This window comes from Numida meleagris, chromosome 9, assembly GCF_002078875.1.
Source record: "Numida meleagris isolate 19003 breed g44 Domestic line chromosome 9, NumMel1.0, whole genome shotgun sequence".
Classification (NCBI taxonomy): domain Eukaryota; kingdom Metazoa; phylum Chordata; class Aves; order Galliformes; family Numididae; genus Numida; species Numida meleagris.
The window spans coordinates 19,763,841-19,781,831 of NC_034417.1; the positions used below are offsets into that span (position 1 = coordinate 19,763,841).

A 17,991-nucleotide genomic window follows, 5' to 3' on the forward strand; every position below is an offset into this window, starting at 1 on the left:
TTTTTTTTTTCTTTCCTTCCTCTCTTCTCGTTTTTTTTTCTTTTGGGCCTGTCCCCCCCCCCTTGTCACGGACGCAGACCCTTTAGACAATACCGTGACACAGCCGTTGACAAAGTGCTGCATTTAACCTCAGTGGCTCTGCCCCAATCCAGCAGCACACAGCCCAAAGGAAGCATCATCACAGACACCCCACAGCGATGGGGCAGAACAGGAGGGGAGAACAGCCCCATCTGGAGCGCGGAAATGCCTGGGATGGGAACGGGATGGAGGAGCCAGGCTGAGGGATGGGCTCACGCTCTGTGCTCTAAGGCTGACCACAGCAACACCAGGGCAGCACAGGCAGCGGGGGGACACGCAGCACAGTGCAGGGTGGGGATGCCCCGCGCTCCACAGGGGATCCTACACCGCAGGGCTGCTCTGCAGCAGGGACAAGGTGTGCAAGGCAACAGAGCCGTGCTCCTGGGCGCTGCCACCCATCAGCCTCCCGCCCAGAGCCACCCACCAGCCCCAGGGACGCTGGCACTCTGCTCGTGTATCCCCATGCACCATTACACTGCAGGATCCTGGCCGGGTTAGAAGCGAGGGATTGTCCAGAAAGCATGGCCATGACTTCTCAGCAGAGACCTCCGGAGAAAATGAGTTCCTAAAATTAAACCGGTAAAATGAGAGAATTGAATATATTTGCATTGATTTCATTCCCATGAATATGTATAGAACTTTGTTTAATAACACTAAATTAAAAAAAGAAAGAAAGGCTAAGAGTTCTAGGTGAGAACAACCGCCTGCCTCTCCTTCTCTCACCGCATCACAAAGCAAACAGGAGGGAAAGCTGCAGCTGCCGTGGCTGCGCACGCCCTGCGGGAAGCAGGCAGGGCTCAGGGCCAGGCAGCCCCCAGCGAAGGCCACAGGAGGTGGCACTGCTCCGGCAGCACAGGGTCACCCTGCCCAGCACAACCCTGCGTTGTGACCCTACAGGCACCATCCCCGTGCCACATCCCCGTGACTCCCCACGGGGCAGCTCTGGGGGGGCAGGGCTCTGTGCCCCCAGCCCTCTGGCCAAACAGCACTCTGCCCATTCCTGACATTCATCTGCGCTAATGTTAATTGGCAAATAACTGCTACAAATGGAGTTGCCCTTCAGCTCCTCCTACGCCTCCTGCAAAGTGCCAGAGGCAGCGGGCTCAGGCGCTGTGTAACTCTGCTCCACCTGCTCCCATCACAGCGCACAATTCCATCGCCCCAGCCTCAACGTGTCCACACCTGACGTGGCAGGGACTGGGGATGTGGGGCTCATCTGGGTGCTCAGAGCCCAGCACGGGGCAGCCACAGCCCGGCCCCCGCAGGAGCAGCTCTGCCAGGAGCCCCCCGCGCTCAGAGCAGGCAGCGCACAGGGCTGAGCACGCCTTGACTCTGCTCTGCAGTGGTGCGTGTCCTCCCTCCCCAGGCACGCAGTTTTCCAGCCGAATACAAGCAGCACTTCCACGCCTTAAGTCAAAGGGCCCCCACAGATCCTCTGGGGTACGGTAGAGAGAAAAAACGTGGAGGTGCAAGAATTTATAGATTACAAAGCAAAAAGGGATGAGAGTGCAAGGAGACATACGTTGTCATGGCAACCACCAACTGCAGAAGTGACAGAGATGGGGGAAGAGATGAGAAAGGAGAGGGAAATGGAGGCACTGCGGCTCGTGCCATTTCCACAGCCACGTGCCCAGAAGAGCTGGGCGAGGGGCAGCAGCATCAGCCCCAACTCCGGGGGGGGGGCACAGGGCCCCAGCGCTCAGCATCCCCACACCGCAAGGGGCAGAGGCTGAGGCTCCAGGCACAATGCAGCAATCAAGAGAGCCAGACACCGGCATTAATCGTGCCAAATGTCAAACAGTAATTAGAGATGAGCAGCACTCGTTGCACGGTGACACACAGCAGTGGCATTTCTGCTTCCGGACCTCAGCACAACTTATCACAGTCAAAGCCTCGTGAATGCACAATGCTGTTGGGTTGGCAATGGAGCGTGACCCGGATTGCACCCACCCCCAGATGCTGCTCAAACCCTCCTGAGGCCACGCAGGCTGCCCCGGAGCACCCTCAGCCTCTCCCCAGCTCAGTGAGCACATTACGGAGGCACCCAATCAGCAGAAATCACCACACACGAGGGCCTCGGGTGGGCTGCAGGAGCTCCTCTGCCCAGCTAATGCTGGGAGAGCCCCCAGCCTCTGTGTACTGCACAGAACCACCCCCAGCACAGCAGCTCTGCTCCATGGGCGAGCCCCCGCCCTGCAAAGCGCTGTGCTGGAGGAGCCCTTCCCTCCAGGCCCTGACAGCTCCTAAATGCTCCTACACTATTTTTACCCCGGGGTTGCTATAGAAACATCAGACCCACTTGCAATGATGCAGCCTCTTTCGGAAGCGCTGCATCACCGGCTGCCTCCTGCCTGCGATCGCTCACGGGGTGGGGGGCTGCTATTTTGGGAGCCCCACACTCAGCACAGTCCCCCCGGCTGCAGGCAGGACAGAGAGCGGACACAGGGAGATGGAGGGAGGGGGCATCTCAGGGCCCCAGCAGCCCATCCCCTCCCCGTGGACAAGGAGGCTCAGGCTTCCCCCGTTCCTGCAGCAGCAGGATTGCAGCAAGCTGTACCTGGGGCAGATCTGCTCGAGCTGCAGCTGGTCAGGGTTTTCCCTTCCCCATAGGGGCTCAGCCCCGGGCCCTGCTAAAGCCGAACGGGGAACAGCACTGGCAGACAGACACGTGGGGGTGTGACCATGCAATGTCCCCGTGGTCCCTGCAGCACAGCCGTGCCCCCAGCAGAGCCCCCAACCCCGCTGCAGCCAGGGCAGGGAACAGCACAGCAGGCACAGTGCTGCACAGCCACACCAGATGGTCGCAGCAGGGCTGTCACTGGCAGAGGCCATCATGGATGTCAGCTAATTCCTTACACCACAGGAAGCTACTACTTACTTAATTTTTCCAGAAGTAGTCAGAGTCAAAATTAACATGGATGCAAACCTGCACTGCAGCGTGTTCCCACTCAGGTCTGAGGGGAAGGGGCCAGATGCAAGGGGCACCCGGCCTTCCCACCCCAAACACCTCCATATCCAGCACAGATGGCACCAAACATGGGGACACTGCAGGGGCCCCCCGCAGCCCTGACCCACAGTGAAGGCTTCATAACGCCATCAGCTGCCCTGACCAGAACAGGCTCTCATGGAGCACCATTGGCTGGGACAGGCCCAGCGCAGGACCAGAGCACAAAGGGCTGTGAGCTATGAGAGCTCTGAGGAGTTGGTACCCACAGCCCCCTCACCACAGCTGCCCAGGGCTGCCCCAGGTTCTGTATGTCCCTGAGCCCTATGGGGCAGATACGCGTTCTGCCCAGGGCAGGAGCAGCCCTCAAGGGCAGAGCTGACAGTCTCCAAAACATCAGCACTGAAGTCCCCCCCCTCCCCGACACCTGCGTCCATCCGCCCAGTGAGTGCGTTTATAAAAAGCTGCTGTGCAGGGATGAGCTGGCAGAAATAGCTGCACACAGCCGCCGCCGCCACGCCGGGTAAGAGATGATCACCAGCTGTTCTGCAAAGTGCCCAAAATAGAGCCAGCATGGCGCAGCTCCTAGGGAGATGGCGTGCATTTAGCTGAGCCCAGCGGCGGAGCTGCTCACCTCCCCCGCACACCTCGAGCAGCCCCTGCCCCAGCTGGAGCCGGGCCCTGACAAAACAATTGCACTTGCTGCTGTTCCCAAAGCACTTGGGGACAGGGTGACAAGGGGGGGACCACAGTCCCAGGTCCTGCACTCACAGCCTCGGCCACCACAGCCCCTGCACAACCCCCCCAAGGTGCACAGGCACACGCTGTGCATCCCAGTGCGGCCCCAGCAGGCAGCAGCTGCTCTCCCTTTCTCTGAGCTGGGCTCCAATTTTAACCAGAAAGCTGTAAGAAGCTGACACAGCTGCCTGCTAGGCTGCTGGAGCGGCCCAAGCAGCACCCAGCACCTCTGCTGTCCTCTGCAACATCACATACCCCTGCACATCTGAGATGCACCATGGGAGGAGTGGGAGCGCTCGGCAGAAGTCTCCCATGTCACCCACACAAGGTGCTCGCTGCCCTCCTGCAGAATGGCACAGGGTCCCCCACGCCGTGCCCCCCCAGGCAGCACTGCAGCCCGGAGCCGCGCAGCCATTACTCAGCAAAGGGTTGTGAACAAGGAACAGCGCTGACGAAACGCGGTGATGTGCGAGTAGGAAAGGGGTGGCACACCTCCATTAATCACTGCTATGAATTATTCAACAAAACAGGAAGCAGAAGGCAAACTCAGAAACGTTTTGCATGGAAGCAGAGTGGGCTCTAAGGAATGCATCAGTCCCACCCGTGGGGCAGCCCCTGTTGTGACCCCAGTGGGCAGCACAGGGAGGCCCAGCTGGGCAGGCTGGTGGCCACCCGGCACAGAACGCCTGCTCTGGGCCATCAGCACACAGCCCTGCCCTCGCACACCCCAGAGCCTTGCCTTCCCCTCTGCCCCTTCCCCCTGCAGCTGTACCCATGCCCAGCACCCAGTGCCCACCTCGCGCTGCGATGCTGTCCTGCAGCACTGCCATAGCAGGAGCACAGCCCCACACTGCCGGGAGAGCTCCTGAGAGCCCACACTCATTGTGCACATAGAGCTTTCCTCACACACACACAGGAGGGGTGGATCTGTGGAAACAAATGGACAAACATTTTCAGATCTGACATGGCCAACTGAGCACCTCGCTGAGATGCCTTTGCTTCACCTGACTTAAAGAAGCCGCCATAGAGTTGTCTTAAATGCTTGCTAATGTAATAAGGCCAACTTCATTTTTCAGCTGGCTCTGATGATTATTGTTTTTATCATCTTTTTACCAGAGAAGGCTGCAATTTTAGATTATATTCCAGCAGCTACAACACAGCCTTCCCCTAACATTAATCCAGCCTCAGAGCGCTGTGATAAGCACCGCTCAGATGGCAGCAGCCTCCCGCATGGCAGAGCCGCACGCGGTGCTGTGCCAGCTGTGCACTTATAGACGCTTCCCACCCTCCAGCCAGTTACCTGCTCCCAGTGGGACCGCTCCAGAGGGGCCAGGCTCCCCAGCAGCCACAGGGTAAAGCAGGCAGGATGCTGCACGACAGCGATGGGACGGGAGGTCTGAGGACCGGAGGCTTCTGCCCCAGCGACAGCAGGATGCCCGTGGGCACAGCGCTTCTCTGCGCTCACTGAGAGGAGCAAGCAGCACGCAGCCTCTGGCTCCCTTGTGCAGAAGAACACTTTGGTGTCCCCACCGATGCGCTCAGGCCTCAGGAGTGCAGTGCCACTGCTGTCAGATGGACCTCGGGGCAGTCTCCAGCCCAAGCCCAGGCCCAACTGTGGGCTGAGCCCAGTTTGAGCACTGCTGAATTCCCTTGAGCCCTGACAGTCCCTAAGGGTGGAGGGGCCCCACCTCAGCAGGGGTGCGCTGCGGTGCTGGGCTGCTCTCAGCAACACCTGGGTACTGTAATGCACACGGGGCACCGATGGCACATGGAGCCACGTGTGGGCACAGATGGGCAGCCACACAGACACCCCCTGCACGCAAACACAGCGCTGCACTGCACCCGGGCACACGCAGATATGGATGCACGTGCAGAGACACCGCGCGTGCACTCAGACACGCGGCACACACTTGCTCCCACGCAGACGCAGCTCTGCGCTCATCACCGCACAGACACGCTCAGCCCCGGGCACGCACGGACCCCGGCCCCGCCCCGCACATGCGGATCCAGACGCGCACCGTCCCGCCCCCGCGCGGACCTGGCTGTGCTGGGCGCAGCCCCGCACACGGCCCCCCCCGCTCCCCGCACCCACCGGGGGCGGACGCGCCGCCCCGCGCCCTCCTCCCCGCGCAGCCCCGATGCGCACAGCGGGGCCGGCACCGGGCGCCGCACACCGTTAACGGGTACCGGCACGGCACAGCAGGTAACGGTGGCGGACCCCGGCGAGGGACCCCCGCCCCGCTGTCGCCGCACCGAGCCCGGCGCAGCAGGAAGGGACGCGGCACCGCAGCCCCGCTGAGAGGAGATGGAGGTGAGAGCAACTTCGAGATCGGTTCGGGGATCTTGGGGCGCCGTGCTGCTGGGAGCACTCACAGTTTTCGGGCGGCGCTGGGTGCGCAGTGCCCGGGGAGCTGACAGCGGGGCGGGGGCTGCGGGAGCCACACATCACTGGGCGCGGGCCGGGGGGACAGGCAGAGCATCGTGCGTGCGTCGTGACGGGAAGCGGTGAGCACAGACTGCGGGTGACGGAGAGGGGAGAGATGCCCCGGGGGAGGGCTGGGCACGGCTCGAGGAAGGGACAGCGCTGCTCGCCGCTGGGCAGCAGGGAGAGGCAATGGGAGAGCGGGGCGAGCACGCGGTGGGGCTCCTAGGACGCTCTGCAGCCCTGACATCCCCGTGGTGCTGGGCCCCGCCAGCACAGCAAGCTCCCGCCCCTGCCCCGTGCACGGCGCTCACCGGGTCTCAGCGCTGCAGGTGCTGCTCCTCAGGGAGGCAGGCACGGAACCGGTAGGCACTTGGCTCCCGGGTTGTTTCTAAGAAGCCTTGCCCGGCTGTGGGTCCCGGAGCCAAGCAGGGGGCTGGCGAGCCCTGCCAGGCAGGGGCAGGAAGCGCTTTCCAGAAGGGACGGTGCCTGCCGATCCCCCGAGCCAGTCCTGCTGCAGAGCACTGCACGAGAACGCTGCTCTCTCACAGCGCTCTCCTACACAAGGACTCACAGCAGCACCATGAAGCAGCACAGGGTTATGCACAGCAAAGCAGCAGCTGCTCAGAATTTCCATCAGCAGCAAGGAGGCAAAGACCACAGCCCCAGCAGCAGCGGAGATGCTCCCAGCCTCCAGCGGGCTCTGCATTACAGCCCCAGGGGCCTCAGAGGCACAGCAGAGCCACACCAGCAGCAGACCCACACTGGTGGCTCTGGCACTAAAGGAAATCAGCTGCATCCAGGGAAACGTCAGCGTGGCTATGGGAGCAGGGCAAGGTGAACTGAGACGTATTGTCAGGGAGCAGCGAGAGCAGAGCTGCCCCGCACAGGGGGGCAAGCTGGGAGCTGAGGGCAGGGGGTAAGACCTCACCTGTAGGGCAGGCTGCTGACAGCTATAGGTCACAGGAGCAGAGATCATCAAGGGAAGGCAGAATGGAAACTCAATCCACAAGAGAAGTCCAACAAACAAAGGAGATCCAACAGAACCAGACACAGCCTCACACACCAAGCCAGGCTCAAGGCCTGCCTTTAAATAGAGCCCCAGCCCATAGCAGAGGGTGTGGGGGGCCCAGGTGAGGCTGCTCAGCAATCAGCACTGATTGGTGCTTGCAGGGCTGGCAGCCAGCACACCTGGATGGGGTGACAGCAGGGGCTGCACCTGATGGAGCTTCCTGGCAAACAGTACATCTGAAATGAGATTGTTGAGAGGGGAGCAATGCCATAACGTGAATTATGAGCTGAGAGAAGGCAGTGCCAATGTACCTCCCAGCTGGCACCAAGCAGTGCTGTCACTCCTGGAGATCCCAGAGGAAACAGCTTTCCTCCTGCTGCAGTTCCCCCTGTACCCCAGCACCCCCAGCAGGCAGCACAAGGTGCTGTGACATAGAACCACAGCATTGTTTGGGCTGGAAGAGGTCTTAAAGCCCCCCCAGTTCCAACCCCTCCATGGGCAGCGATACCTCCCTCAGCCCAGGTTGCCCAGAGCCCCATCCAACGTGACCATGAACACTACCAAGATGGGGAACCCACAGCCACTCTGGGCAGCCTATGCCAGGGCATCAGCACCTCGGCGGTGCAGAATCCCTTTCTCATGTCTAACCTAAATCCAACCTCTTCCAATGTGGGAAAGTGCTGCAAGGCTGTCCACGTGCAGAGGGCTCAGCGGGGGCTGCTGGGGCCTCACCTCTTCATCCCCATTCCTCCCCAGCTGCCGTGAGCCCTGCGAGCCATGGATGAGGCGACGGAGTTGCAGACCGGGGGGAACTCCCTCCTGAAGGCGGTGTGGCTGGGCCGGCTGCGGCTGACCCGGCTGCTGCTGGAGGGGGGGGCCTACATCAATGAGAGCAACGAGAAGGGGGAGACGGCGCTGATGGTGGCCTGCATCACCACGCACGTGGACCAGCAGAGCATCAGCAAGGCCAAGATGGTGAAGTACCTGCTGGACAACAGGGCTGACCCCAACATCCAGGACAAGTCTGGGAAGACAGCCCTGATGCACGCCTGCATCCGCGGCGCGGGCGGCGAGGTGGTGACCCTGCTGCTGGACAACGGGGCCGACCCCAGCCTGGAGGACCACTCCGGGGCCTCGGCACTGGTGCACGCCATCAACGCCGACGACAAGGACATTCTGCAGCACCTCCTGGACGCCTGCAGAGCCAAGGGGAAGGAGGTGATCATCATCACCATGGACAAGTCGGCCTCCGGTGCCAAGGCCACCAAGCAGTACCTGAACATGCCCCCCTCGCTGGACTTCAAGGAGAGGGCCCCTCCTGAGGCCAGCGCTGCGGCGCTGAAGGCGGCCGCCCCATGCCCTCAGCCCACCGAGCAGGAGGTGCCCCCCGGGGATGGTCCCCCCACCAAGGCCACCCCTGAGCCACCCTCCCCGGGCTGGAGGGGTGGCACCACCAAGAGAGCGCGGCTGCCGCAGCTGAAGCGGCTGCAATCGGAGCCCTGGGGGCTGGTCGCGCCCTCGGTGCTGGCTGCGCACCACGAGGAGCAGCGGGTGCGCACGGACGATGAGCTGGTCACCAGCATCGGCGAGCTGGCACTGTGCAGGAAGGCTCCCCTCACCCGCAGCAAGGACGCTTCTCTCTTCCCGCTGGTGGACGAGCAGGCGCTGCGCACGCCGCCAGCCCCCGGGTCCGGCTGCAGGAAGGCGTTCGAGAAGGGCCCCCAGCGCCTGCCCCGCAGGAGCACGGTGCCGGAGCCGCTGGAGAGCGGCGAGGTGATGGAGGCCCTGCACTGGCGGCGGCTGAGCGCCGAGCACCACGACTGCGACGCCGGCATGGCCGAGGCGGGGAAGGTGGCTGCGGAGAGGAGGAAGCTGAGCGGCTCTCACCTGGCTCTGCTGGGCGGCTCGCGGGAGGCCCTGGACGGTGCCCCCAGCACCTCGCCCGCCGCCGCCCGCCGCCCGCCCAACCTGCTGGAACGGCGCGGCTCCGGCACCCTGCTGCTGGACCACATCGCGCACACCCGGCCCGGGTACCTGCCCCCACTCAACGTCAACCCCAGCCCCCCCATCCCCGACATCGGAGCCGGCGGCAAGGCCCCCTCCCCGCTGGCTGCTGGCTTCAGGGCCCTGGTGCCCGTCGCACCCAGCTCCCCCAAGCGGGGTGACCTGAGAACCAAAAAGAAGCTCCTCCGGAGGCACTCCATGCAGCTGGAGCAGATGAGGCAGCTCTCCGATTTTGAGGAAATCGTGGCCCAGTAGCCACTTTCCCAGGAAGTTCCCCAAACTGCTCTCTGTAGTAACATATGTGGCGGTTCGGAGCAGGGTGGTGCTGCCCTGGGAAGCTCTGGCAGCCCCAGGCGCACGGCCCCGTGCACGGGAGCAGAGCAGAGGGTGCTGTACCCATTCCCCAGAGCTGGGGGGACAAGTTGCAGGCAGCACGGAACTGAGCGCCTGGAGCCCTGCACTGCCAGCTGCTTTTGGACTTTTCTCCCCCAGGCACTTACCTGAGAAATCCGATCCCAGCACATTTAGCTGGAGCCAGGCATCACACAAAGGCTCCTGGGTGCAGTTTGTTTGTTCCTGGTTATTTGCGATCCATTTTTCATCCCTCCCACTCATCCTAATCCAGAAAGCGGTCTGGGAGCCCCACGCCGGGGAGCCGGGGGCTGACGTGCGTGTGAAGTGCCTACCGGGAAGGCTGGAGAGCAGAAATAACCCTCCTTAGCAATTGAATGTATTTATACCCTCACTGTGCTGCAGAAGCGAGACGGCTCTCAGAGGTTCCCAAGCACTTTGCACCGTGGGGGCTGAGCCGGATCCATTGCTGGTGCAGCTGGGCCCCGTGCGCAGAGCTCTGGGCTCCCCGCACAGCGCGCGCTGTCCCGCTCCAAGCCGCGTCGCGCTGCGGCTCCGTCTGCACGGGAGCGCTCCCCGAAAACGCGTTTCAGATTTCAATGTGCTGCTTGGAGTAAAGGTGGGCTTATATTTTCACAGCCTTAAGGTTTTTACTTCCCGTTGGTCAGTTGTCCTACGGGCGGAATTTCAGGCACGCTTTACCTGTAACAATGAGGCTCGTCTTCTATTTTAGACTGAGGAATCCTAAACCGCGGAGTTTTCCTTTATAGATATTCCCATTTCTTTACGCACGCCTTCCGCCGGGGCTCTGTCAGCGGCGGTGCGAACGCAGCTCAGCCCCTCCCGGCGCGGGGGCTGTGAGCGCGCATCTCACTGCGGGAACGCGCATCTCACTGCGGGAACGCGCATCTCACTGCGGGAACGCGGGGCAGCGCCGCACCGCAGCCATGGCCGCGCGTGTGTGCGGTGCGGGGGTGACGCCGTGTGACGGGCGGCGGTTTTACAGCCCGGCTCTGCCCGCAGCTGCCCGGCCCCCCTCCGTCCCCCGGCCCCGCACGGAGCCGCCTCCGCCCGGAAGCGCCGCGGTGCCGCCACGTCAGGGGGGGACGGCCCCGGGCGGGGCGAGCGCGGGGCCGAGCGGAGCGGTGCGGTGCGGTGCGGTGCGGTGCGGTGCGGTGCGGTGCGGTGCGGTGCGGTGCGGTGCGGTGCGGTGCGGTGCGGTGCGGTGCGGTGCGGTGCGGTGCGGTGCGGGCAGGATGCGGGGCTGGGCGCTGGCCCTGCTGCTGGGCGCGCTGCGCGCGGGCGGCACCGAGCTCACTTTCGAGCTGCCCGACAGCGACAAGCAGTGCTTCCACCAGGAGCTGGACCGAGGCCTCAAGTTCACGCTGGACTACCAGGTACGGCCCTGCCCCGTCCCTGTCCCCCCGCTCCCCTAGCCCTGCCCCCACCCGTGCCCCCCAGCCCCCGCAGAGCCCCAAGCAGGGCAGCCCCCGCACCTCTCCCCTGTACCCCCTGCTCCCCCCGTGCTGCCCCAGGAGCCGTTCCCAGACTCGTGCCTGGCAGTGCCCACATCAGAGCCGCTTGGGATGTGCCCGTGGTGCCCCCCCAGCCCGGTGGTGGGGGCTGTCCCCCCACGCATCCTGCCTGTGGCTTCCCAGCCTGGCCCCTGCCCGTAGTGGTCGGCAGCGGCACGGTGCCCATGCTGCTCGGGGCACGGCTGCGCACGTGGCACATTTTGGGGCAGTGCTGTTCGGCCCGTGGAGCCGGGTTCTCAGGGTTCAGCAGGTGCTGCCCGCATCTCCCTGTGCAGGTGATCACTGGGGGTCACTACGATGTCGACTGCTACATCGAGGACCCCAACGGCCGCACCATCTACAGGGAGACCAAGAAGCAGTACGACAGCTTCCCGCATCACACTGAGCTCACAGGCATCTACACCTTCTGCTTCAGCAATGAGTTTTCCACATTCTCCCACAAAACCATCTACTTCAACCTCCAGGTGGGCGACGAGCCGCCCATCCTGCCCGACATGGGCACCCGCGTCACTGCCTTGACACAGGTGCGTTGCACCGTGCGGCCGCTGCTGTGGCCAAACGGCACGGCCCCGCGCAACCACAACCGCTCCCTTCCCCTCTGCCGTGTGCAGAAGTGCCAGCTGCCAGGCAGCGGTGTGCCGGCCTCCTGATGGCAGAGCGGAGCCACGGTGCCAGGCTGGGACGCACAGCCCTTGCTGAGCCACACTGTGTCCTGCTGCCTACCAGGCTCCAGCGCTGCCCCTTGGAGCAGAGCCGTGCTGGCAGACTCCCCCTGCCCAAGCCGTGCCCCACGGGTGACGCTTCATGCCTGTCCCCCCAGATGGAGTCCGCCTGCGTCACCATCCACGAGGCGCTGAACGCGGTGATCGACTCCCAGACCCACTACCGCCTGCGGGAAGCACAGGACCGCAGCCGGGCCGAGGAGCTCAACGGGCGCGTCTCGTACTGGTCGGTTGGGGAAACCGTCATCCTCTTCGTGGTCAGCGTTGGGCAAGTCATGCTGCTCAAAAGTTTCTTCACTGAGAAGAGAGCGGGCAGCAGTGCAGCCGGCACCTAGTGCCAGAGCTGTGCCCATCCCAAACTGCAGGAGGGGGCAGGGGTTTTCATGGTGCCGCAGGGGGGACCTGGCTGGGTACGGAGCGGAGAGTGCTGGTGTTGCTGACCCAGGTGGAGAACAGCTGCCGAGCGCCAGCGTCCCCGCACCTGTGCCTCCCAGCAGCAACCCCCAGAGGTCACCTGCCCCCACCAGTGCCAGGCCCCTCGGTGCCCGCACCCGCTGCAGCCCCCCACCCGCAGGCTGCAGGGTTTGCGTCCGGCCGCATGCGCACAGCTCCCTGGTGTGTCTGCAGCGGGCAGGTTTTCCCCGGAGCGCACACAGCATCTCCCACGTTGGAGTTTCAGCAGGGACTCTTGGCTTGGTTATTTCATCTGCTTCTCCCTGTGCAGCATTTCCTAGGCCACAGGAGTAAGCAGCATGCTCCGCAGAAGATATTTTTGTACTTACCTGAGTCCGTGCCAGAGCCCCATCCTCTTCCCTGAGTCCCAGCCCCCCGGGGCAGCTGGCTGCAGCGCACGGCCAGCTCCAGCAGCACCACTTTGTCCTTCCACTTTGCCACTTCACAATAAACTCACACGACTTTGTTCCTGCTGATGTTATTGGGCACCACTGCCAGCACGGTACGGCCAGCTCCTGTCTCATCGTGCCCCAGAGCCCCCTAGTGCTGTCAGCACCTGTACGTGGCCACTGGCCTCCTGGGGGCCCGGCGTGCCTCTGCTCCTCATGCGTGGCTGTGCTGCCCCGCAGGTGCTGTGCCGTGCCATGCTGCCCTGGTGTGGAATCAGGGCATCAGCACCATCCTTCAGCCCTGCCATCACCAGGCTGCAGAGGCTGCAGCTCTGCCCTCAGCTCCCTCCCAGCTCCTTGCAGCAACTGTGCGGCTCTCACAGTGCCTCCAGAGCCCAGCCCACCCCGGGGCTGTGTCCAGCCCTGCTGCAGAACAGGGCACAGGGATGGGTGTTCAGGGCTCACTGTGGCCATCCCACCTGTGCATGTGCTGGAGCAATGCCAGGCTCCTGCTGCATACCTCTATCCAAGGGGATGCATTTTGACAGCTCCAAATTCCTCCCCTGTCCCTGCTGCCCACTTGCAGTCTGTGCCAGGTGCAGGCTGGGCCAGCATCAGCTTCAGGATCTGGTAAATACGCTGACAGCACAACTCCATGTGCTAGATCCAGGGAACCCCATTGAAGAGTGGCTCTTGCTTCCCCACCAGCAGCCCCCACCCTCGCAGGCACCCCAGGCACAGCCCACACTGGGACTGGAGCTGCAGCTCCCACAGTAGCAGAGCAGCAAAGGTGCGTCCCTGGCCCCAGCAGCCATGCTGGCCTTGGAGCAGCTGCTGTGCTGCTGGGTGCTGCCGGGCTCTGCACCTCGCAACGACCTTCAGCAGCAGCCCAGCTCCTGTTCCCAGCAGCGGGCAGGTGCAGGGCTGGCACAGGACCAGCAGGACTGTGAGCCCTGTGCTGTGCAGCCCCCAGCAGCTCTGTGGGGACAGCAGCACCGCGCTGGCCCCGGGGACAGCAGCCAGGGTCCCCACACAGCCCATCCCCAGCCCCAGTGCAGCCCACATCCAGGGATGCAGGCAGCACACCAGCTGGCCACAGGATGCTTTATTGCTGCGTTCCGCTCCAGCATGTAACATAAATGGGTACAGAGAGGGAAGGGGGTGGCTCACACCCACCTGGCTGCAGGAGCAGCTCTGCTCTACCTCTCACAGAGGCGTTTTGGAGCAGCAGAGCCTCCACCACTTGCCCTCACTGTTGTGCCCTTGCTGCTCTCAGTGCACCCTGTGCCATCCTCAAGGTGTCAGGCTGCCCTAGCTCACAGCACGCTGCTCTGGCAGGAGCCAGCCCCGGTGGGCAGCCCCAGCTCGATGGGTGGCTGTGGCCCTTCTGTGCCCCCCGTACCCTGCCTGCCCCGCAGGGATGAGGCCGAGCAGTGGAAGGAACCTGTGGCTGGGGAGGGCGGCTCAGGCTCAGGGCTGTGCCCGCAGGGACAGCTGCAGCGCCTCCGGAAGGGGATGGTGAAGAGCCCATAGGTGATGGGGTCTAGGCAGGCGTTGAAGAGGCCGAAGATGAAGAGGATGTGGGAGAGGGACGGTGGGACCTTCTGCTGCATGGCCCGTGGGCAGAACCAGTACCACAGCCCCAGCAGGTAGTAGGGGGTCCAGCAGAGGATGAAGGAGAAGACAATGACCAGGCTCATCTTCAGCGTGCGCAGCCGTGCCCGTGGGATGTTGCTCCCAGAGCACCGCAGCGGCACGTCCCTGGAGGAGACTGAAATGCAGGAGTGGGACCAGTGAGCAGGGGGCTCAGCCCCATGGGGAGGGTGGGAGCCACACCCTGAGCAGGGAGCGAGGCCCCCCCACCGCCCTGGCCAAGGCTGCCCACTGGGATCTGCTCCCGGCCCCACCGCCAGCCCCACTTACAGAGGCCGGAGCCCATGCGCCGGGAGATCTCGAGCAGGATGCGTGCGTAGCAGCACACCATGATGAGCAGCGGCAGCAGGAAGAGGCAGGCGAAGCTCAGCATGTTGTAGAGGGTCTCGTGCCAGGGCTGCGGGAAGCTGCCGCGCGTGGTGCACTGCGTGAAGTTGTGCGGGGCGTGCAGGGTGACGGTGTGGAAGAGGAACAGCTGGAAGCAGAGCCAAGGTGGGACGGGGCTGAGCCCCGCAGCTGTGAGGAGGTGAAGACCCCCACAGCTCCCCAGGGCAGCACCCAGGGGTCTCAGGCCGGGGGATGCAGAGCACCAGCGCCGCAGGGTTGGGCCCCACACTGAGGGCTCACGGCGTGTCCACCCCTGAGAAGTCCCCGGGGCCCCCCAGGATCCCTGGGAGCGCGGGGTGCACGGGGCGGGGCAGGCACCTGCGGCACAGCGAGCGCAGCGCTGAGCACCCATGCGGTGCGGAGCATGGCACGGTTCCTGCGGAGTGCACGGGCGATGGCCAGCGGGCGCAGGATGGCTGCCTGCCGGTCCAGGCTGATGACGACGGTGACGAAGGCGGAGGCGTACATGGCCAGCAGGCGCAGGTACATGAGGAGGCGGCAGGCCAGGTCGCCCGCCCGCCACTGCAGCGTGATGTTCCAGATGGCATCCAGCGGCATCACCACCACCGTCACCAGCAGGTCGGCGACGGCCAGGTGCCGCAGCAGCAGGCGGATGTGGGAGCGCCCGCCGCCCCCCCGGCCCCCCGCCGCCCGCAGCACCGCCAGGTTGCAGCCGGCCGAGAGCACGAAGAGCACGAAGGTGGCGGCCACGCGGGCCTGGGCGGCGGGCGAGAAGGTGGGGAGCAGCAGCGGCTCCTCGGTGCCCTCGGGACAGGGGGTCCAGGCACAGCCCTGCTTAGGGTGGGATGTGCTGCTGGAGGGCTCCGTGCTGCCGTTCCTCACCGCGGGGCCTGGGTCCGGCCAGCCCCCTCCTGCCGCGACAGGCAGATGGGTAGAACACAGCCTGTGCAGGGCTGGGGGTGCTAGGGGACAGGGGGATCTACCGTCCCATCCAGGAGCCCACCGCAGCTCACGGCATTCCCATCTGCAGCCCCCCCTGCCCCACAGAGCTATGGGATTCCGGCATCCACAGTTAGGCACAGGGAGGTGGTCTCAGCCTTCCCTATCCCCCTGCCCACCCATGGCCGCTGCTGCCGCCCTGCCCACCCCACCCCAGAACACCCCTCGTGGTTCTCCTACTCGGGGACAAAGGCACCCCCCAGTGCAGGAGCCCCTGGGTGCCGCACCCCACACTCCCTGCACTCTCTCCCTGCACACCTCACCTGCAGCCGCAGCATCCTGCCCTGTTCCCCCGCCGAGCTGGGCCATGTCAGGGCTGCTCACACGCTGCCCACTCGCTGCTCCCAGCGCTCCCACATTGGCACCAGCTGCATCCAGCCGGGACACGGGCAGCAGGGCTGGCACCGCAGCGCTCCGCTGCCTGCAGCCACCTCCGCTCCCGCCCAGCGCCCCGCCAGCTGCCGCCCGTGGGATGCCCTTGGCAGCTCAGGTTGCTCCTTGACGTAGCCAACCTGCGTGGAACGACTCCGTCCTTTACCCCGCATCACCCACACAGACACGAGCGTGAGCATCCTCATGCACACAGACACACACACGCACACACGCACGCCGTGTGCCACCACCCAACGTGCCCGCTCCCGGCTCTGGGGCCAGGCGCCGCGGGGTGCCCGGAGCCGGGACTGCTGCTGTGGGGTGCACAGCGCTCGTTGCTTTGGGGTGTATCGTTTGTGGGGACCCAGAGACTCACAGGTCCACCCTCCCAGCTGCTCCCTAGGACCACGGCTGCGGGCTGGGGGAGGGGAACGTGGCTCTTTTGCATCTCAAAGGCTGCGTCTCCCAGGCGGAGGGCATTACCGTCATTAGCAAGTCACCTCAGTCATTTCACAGATAAGTGGGGCTCATTAGCCCTGCAGACCCCCTGCCCCACATACCCCGGAGCGCATTAGCATCTGTCCGCCAGTCCCGGGTTGGGGCTCCGCACCGCCCGCTCCACGCCCCGACCCGCGGGGATCCCCTGCAGCTCCCGTACCCACTCACTGCCCGGCGAGGTGCAGTCCCCAGGTGACCCTGCGACGTAGGGGACCCCCATGCTCCGGGCACGGGGTGCGGGCGTCGCTCAGCTGTCACTGAGCTGCACCTGGGTCGTGCTGGTGAGCTCCATTCCCAGAGCTGGAGGTGTCTGTCCTGATACCTCCCGGCAATTGCTTTCCCAGATGCCGTCCCCAGCTGCGTGCTGCGGGCCCAGGGCCCCGCGGTGGTGCAGGGTCCATGGAACAGCCCCTGCCCGTGCCCAGAGGGATGCCCTGCTGCAGTTTCCCCAGCTCAGCCGTCCTATCAGCCCCAGCACGGTGGCTGTGCTTGTTGCACCCATCCCGCACCCAGCTGCTGCTGCAGGAACGGCCATGTGGCGATACACAGAGTGGGCAAAAGGGTTTATTTATGTACAGACACAGTATACTATGTACAGTCAGAGCCAGCGTGGGTCCAGGCTCCAAGCATCTCGTCCCCACCACTTCGCAGCTGTCCAAGGGGGGACACGTGTCCCCCTGGGTCCTGCAAGTCATGGGCGTCCAATGGTGCGCGGCTCAGTTCTGGGGCTGTGGTGGGAGCAGAGCCTCCAGCAGAGAGAGCAGATCTGTGGATAAGTCCTGCGAGGAGGAGAGAGTCGGTGAGGAACGCACGGTCAGGGCAGGGCTGTGTGTGGGGCAGCAGCATTAGGGGCTGGCAGAGCCCACCATCAGGAGGGCACCCACTCAGGGACCAGCAGCACTCCGAGCCAGCTGATGGGAGCCCAACAGACACAAGGGAGGGAGGCAGCGGGGAGAGTGGGAGCAGGTAAAGGCTCCAAGCACCCCACATGCACATGCCACAGAGCAGAGGGGGGATACTCTCCATTCCCAATCCCAGCCCACATCACTGTGACCCAAACACCACTTCCACACCACCACAGGGGGACTCCGAGCCCACCAGAGAGACCAGCCCCACACCAGCATCCCAGCTCCACAGCCATGCACATACCTGGGTGATCATCCCTGCATCCACGAAGTCTGGCAGCAGCAGCCCCGCATCCAGGATGGGGTCACTGGGGGGATCCAGAGGGGTCCCTGCCTCTGCGCAGTGAGGAGGGGATGGCCAGGAGGACACATTGGAGGCGAGAGCCCCATGCAGCTCTGGGGGGGCCCCCACGGGGGGGCTGTAAGAGGGTGGTGACCAGAGCCCCATTTCCATGTCAGGAACCCCATGCAGCTCCGGGCGGGTCTCCAATTTGAGGCCACTGGGGAGTGACCCCCAGGTCCCTGTCCCCACATCCAGAGCCCCGTGCAGCTCTGAGGGGGTTCCCCA

At 64.2% G+C, this 17,991-nt stretch overlaps 3 protein-coding genes across 3 annotated transcripts; 2 read left to right on the forward strand and 1 right to left on the reverse strand.

Annotated features, from left to right (window-relative positions):
- Positions 5,462 to 9,453, forward strand: ANKRD34C (ankyrin repeat domain 34C). Its single transcript, XM_021407530.1, has 2 exons — positions 5,462 to 6,071; positions 7,951 to 9,453. Exon 2 carries the CDS (start codon positions 7,972 to 7,974, stop codon positions 9,451 to 9,453), a length of 1,482 nt encoding a protein of 493 aa, XP_021263205.1. The 5' UTR covers positions 5,462 to 6,071; positions 7,951 to 7,971.
- TMED3 (transmembrane p24 trafficking protein 3) lies at positions 10,733 to 12,725 on the forward strand. The gene is made up of 3 exons (XM_021407549.1): positions 10,733 to 10,946; positions 11,360 to 11,608; positions 11,905 to 12,725. The coding sequence occupies exons 1-3, from the start codon at positions 10,806 to 10,808 to the stop codon at positions 12,139 to 12,141; spliced, it is 627 nt and encodes a 208-aa protein (XP_021263224.1). The 5' UTR covers positions 10,733 to 10,805; the 3' UTR covers positions 12,142 to 12,725.
- On the reverse strand, positions 13,739 to 16,119 carry LOC110403829 (putative gonadotropin-releasing hormone II receptor). The gene is made up of 4 exons (XM_021407548.1): positions 15,912 to 16,119; positions 15,007 to 15,560; positions 14,572 to 14,776; positions 13,739 to 14,419 (listed from the first exon to the last, which is right to left on the reverse strand). The coding sequence occupies exons 1-4, from the start codon at positions 15,955 to 15,957 to the stop codon at positions 13,965 to 13,967; spliced, it is 1,260 nt and encodes a 419-aa protein (XP_021263223.1). The 5' UTR covers positions 15,958 to 16,119; the 3' UTR covers positions 13,739 to 13,964.